The sequence below is a fragment of the Tupaia chinensis genome, unplaced genomic scaffold (genome assembly GCF_000334495.1).
Source record: "Tupaia chinensis unplaced genomic scaffold, TupChi_1.0 Scaffold138812_1, whole genome shotgun sequence".
NCBI classification, from domain to species: domain Eukaryota; kingdom Metazoa; phylum Chordata; class Mammalia; order Scandentia; family Tupaiidae; genus Tupaia; species Tupaia belangeri.
The window spans coordinates 1,003,942-1,008,604 of NW_006198705.1; the positions used below are offsets into that span (position 1 = coordinate 1,003,942).

Consider the following 4,663-nt stretch of genomic DNA (forward strand, 5'->3'; position numbering starts at 1 on the left):
TGGGTGGGCGCCACGCCGCACCTGCGCAACCTCGCCGTGGCCATGTGCAGCCGCTTCGTGAGTGCGCGGCCTCGGGCTGCGGGCGGGCCTGGGCGCGCCGAGGGGCCTGGGGCGCCCTCCCGAGCCGCTCTGCAGAGCACCAGGTGTAGCCTGGGCCTTTGGAGCTCTACCTGCGGGGAGACCGCGACCCTCCCGGAGGTGGTGGGTGCAGCCGGGCATGCACGTGGGCCCCCAGCCGCCCCGACCCCGCTCTGTGTCCTCTGTCTGGATCCCTCCTCTTCGGTCCCCGGGTTGGAATTCTCGGGGCCCTCTGGTTTCCCTCGGGCCCGAGGAGATGCTGTCTGTGTCCCAATTTTCCTGCTGCCCGGATTTTGACCGCCCCGACGATCAGACAGCTTCTTCCTTAGCCCGGCTCCCAGTGGGACGTCCTCTCGGTGTGCAGGACCGGACTCTGGGTTCCTCTTTCTTCCACCTCCCTGTAGGCCCTGCTCGCAGGCTTGCACCCGGGGATCCAGCCCTCACCTCGCCACCCTGGCCCTCGCCGTCATCTCCCCCTGCCTTCCCCTTGGCTGTCTGGGTTAGTTTTGTAGGAGCGCTGGAACTAAGAGCCACACATCGGGTGGCTAAAACAGCGCAGAGCCTATGCTGTCACGAGTGGGAACATGTGATAGAGAAACCCCCTGCCTCTGGCCCACCTCCTGGATGGTCGCAGGCGATCCTTGGCTTATGCCCGCATTCATGCAGTCTCACCTGCATCATCTCATGGCTGGCTGCTCCCTGAGTGTCTGTCCCTGCATCTTATCTCTTAGGACATTGTAGCAGGCATTGAGGACACACTCTACCCCAGTAAGACCTCACCATTTTTTTTTTTAAGAGAGATTTTTTTTCAAGAATTATTTAATTTTATTTATTACGATTTGTCTTTAGTTTGATCAGAGATAGAAAGAGAGAGAATGGGAAAGTGAGAAAGCGAGCCGCCCGGTCTGGGACTTGAATCATGATCAGCTATGTGGGAGTCCAGCGCCTTTTACCACCATGCCACCTGCCAGCCCCTTTAGAGAGATTTTTGCTGTAGGGCACGTTTTTTTGCCAGAGAGACAGAAATCGAGAAATCACTCCCAGGGGAGTTGACCACGCCATAGTCCCTTCTCCCGTCTCCTCTTGGGACCTTGGGCATGCACTCATGTGCCTGGCATAAGCTAAGCCGCCAGGTCCAGGACTCAAACCACAGTGGACTACATGGGAGTCCAGGGACATAACCGTCCTGCCATCTGCTGGTCCCAAATGCTGTCATTCTTGTCTTGGGTTTTTTGACCTGTCTTTTGTAAGCCTGAACAAATTGGTCTTGTGTGGTGGTGACTTTACACCCCAGGAGACAAGGCGCAGTCCCTGAGGTCCAGCACCTAGTGGACGAGTGTCCAGGTCACTGTCTCCTTCTGGATGGGCACGGGGCGGGGATGGGGACACCAGACTCCAGAACTTTCCTCTTTCTAAATACCCTTGCCCTTCCCAAGACTCCCAGACTTCTGGACCTAGGCTGTTTCTCCTAGAAGTTGCGATTTTGATAGAAGTAATTTTGCCCATAGTGCAAGTTAGTGGCTTTTTTCCTTTTAAGCTAGGCCTTACACACACACACACAAACACACACACAAAACCAGTGGGTGGCATAGTGGTTAAGGCCCTGGATTCCTATGTAGTTGACCATGGTTCCAGTCCTGGACCTGATGGCTTGAAACTCATGCCAGGCATGTGTGTGTGTGTGTGTGTGTGTGTGTGCGCGTGCCCAAAATCCCGAGAGAGGAATGGCTCTCATGTGGCCATCCTTCCTTGGGGGGGCGACTGCTCACTTTCTGTCTCTCTGTCTCTGTCTCTCTAGTGGTGCAATGTGCCCTATAGCAAAATTCTCTCTCTCAAAAAAAAAATGTATGTATGTATGTTTTTTTTTAAGACCTACTTATTTAATTTTTAATTTTAATTTTTTCTTTTTTCTTGTTTTAATTTTTAGTTTTGCTGCAGGGCATGTGTGCCCACGAGAGAGAGACACAGAGAGAGAGAGAGGGAAAATGAGAAAGTTGGCAGGTCTGGGATGTGAACTATGGTTGACCATGTGAGAGTTTAGTGCCTTAACCACCATACCACTTGTCCCTAAAAAAACATATTTTAAAGTCTATTTCTTTCTTCCATGAGAGACAGAGAGCGGGAGAGAGACAGAGATAGCACCCCCAATAGGATCTCCATGCTGTGAGCCAACCCTAGCCCTAGCCAGCCCTGGATTAGAGGCACGTGCATGCCGATGTACTGAGGGAGGTCTCCAGACATGAACCCGGCACCTCGTCTTGTCGGTCAGCTGTGCAGATGTCATGTTTTTTCCCCGGGGGGGATGGCCACACCATAGTCCCTTCTCTTCCATTCTCCTCTCAGGATTTTGGGTGCGCACACACATGTGCATGGCATGATTTTCAAGCTGCTGGGTTTGTGACTTGAACCACAGTCAGCCATGTGGGAGTCAGCACCTTAACCACGATGCCACCAGCTGGCCCCCTGAGCTAGGCCTTATGGGGAGAGAGATTACCTCTAAAGTAATTGGGAGTAAGGGTCCCTCCAGATTTCAGAAGGGCCCTGTTTATTTCTTTCACGGCTGGTTTTTTTTTTTGGAGAGGTTTTTGCTATTAGGTGTGTGCGCTCGCCAGAAAGACAGAGACAGACAGAGAGACAGAAAGCGAGAAATCACCCCCCAGGGGGATGTCCACGCCACAATCCCTTCTCCTCCATTCTCCTCTCGGGATCTTGGACATGCACGCACAAGCACCCGGTGTGAGTTTAAGCCACCAGGTCCGGGACTCAAACCGTGGTCGACTACATGGGAGTTCAGCGACATAGCCATTAGGCTAACTGCTGGTCCCTCTCACTGCTGCTTTTATTGCTTCTTATCTGAAAGGAGATTGGGCACGTGTTTTCAGAAGTTTCTATTTTCTCTGTTTGGATGCTGGTGGCTGGTGGCCTTTCTCAAGGTCACAGGGCACTTACTGACCTTGCAGAGCCCAGATGGGCCCTCTAGGGACGGAGCTGTGATGCAGTTGACAGCTGCTGGGGGCAGCAGGCCAGGGGCATGGGGCGCCCGGACTCTGCAGTTTGCTCTCTGACCTTACTGACCTCGTCGGCTTTGCTCATGGTTATAGGGGAGCATGCGTTGGCGTTTTGACACAAAGCCACCCTTTACACGAAGCCTGCCCTGGAACGGGTTGACGACTGTGGCTCATGCCGCAGGTGACGTTGCTTGCCTGTCCCAGCTCTGGTGTTCTCGTGTGGTCTGTCGGCAGTCGCCGCTCGCTGTCCCGGTGTCTGCCCTCTCAGACCTGCCGCCACCACCTGGTGGAGTCTTGGAAGCCGGGCACTCTGGCTGCCCGCTGCCAGGCCGAGAAACCACCCAGCGCCCTGTGCTTCTCTTTTAGGACCCCATCCCTGTGTCCACCTCCCTCCTCGGAGACACTTCCGACACGACGTCCACCGGCCTTGCCCAGCGCCTAGGTACGTACCCACAGCCGGGGCTGCAAGGCCAGGGGCCTGGCTGCTTTCTGGGCCGCTGAGGCCGGCCTCCCCAGGGGAGGGCTCTTAGGCTGAGGCTGATCACGACTGCTGCGTGGCAGCAGGGCTTGGGACTTGAACCGCCGTCAGCCATGTGGGAGTCATCAGTACCTTAACCACGATGCCACCAGCTGGTCCCCTGAGCTATGCCTTATGGGGAGAGAGATTACCTCTAAAGTACTTGGGAGTAAGAGTCCCTCCCAGTCCAGGAGACCCCCTTCGCACGTGGGTCTCCTGTAAGGGTGCCGTGGGCTCCCCTGTCACCGCTGTTTCAGGGCCAGCATGTCCCTCAGGGACTCCCATGTTGAGTTCGCTTCATCTTTGAGTCGACGAGCCAGTTCAGTCTCCTCTCTTAAGTGCCTCACCTCCTGTTGGGAGGAGAGTGAGTGGTGCCCTGCGTGCCCCATGGGCAGTGGCTTGGGTAGCCTTTAGGAGCAGGTGTCACTACTGTGAAGGAGGGACCAGGATTTTTTTTCCTCTCTTATTCTCTCTCTTTTCTTTTTTAAAAGGCTTTTGCCATAGGGTACGTGTGCTTGCTAGAGAGAGACAGAGAAACATCCCCTAGTGGGGATGGCCACATTGTAATTCCTTTTCCTCCATTCTCCTGGAATTTTGGGTACATATGCACATGCACCTGGAGTGTCTTTCAAGCCACCAGGTCCGAGACTTGAACTGTGGTTGTCTATGTGGGAGTCCAGCACCTTAACCACCACACCACCACGCCATCTGCTGGCCCCCAGAATAGTCATCCTTTAATTAGATTTTTCTATGAATTTTTTTTTTTTTTTTTGGAGAGGTTTTTGCTATGGGGTGCATGTGCTCGTGAGACAGACAGTCTCGGGATCTTGGGTGCACACTCACATGCACACTCACATGCACACTCACATGCACCCAGCATGAGTTTAAGCCACTGGGTCTGGGACTCGAACCGTGGTTGACTACATGGGAGTCCAGCGGCATAGCCATTATGCCAACTGCTGGTCCCTCTATGAACTTTTTGAGGTCCCTTTGTATTTGTCGATTTAAAAGAAAAAGAAAAATTATTTAATTTTATTTGTTATTATTATTTTTTAATTTG

General features: G+C 53.5%; 1 protein-coding gene across 1 annotated transcript in view; it reads left to right on the top strand.

Annotated features, from left to right (window-relative positions):
- Positions 1-6: 6 nt before the first annotated feature.
- PSMG4 (proteasome assembly chaperone 4) overlaps positions 7-4,663 on the top strand; it is a gene marked incomplete at its 5' end in the record, with an annotated part of 7,756 nt that continues 3,099 nt past the window's right edge. The window contains 2 exon segments of the mRNA XM_006161691.2: positions 7-57; positions 3,453-3,528. Coding sequence (XP_006161753.2) covers positions 7-57; positions 3,453-3,528 — 127 coding nt within the window.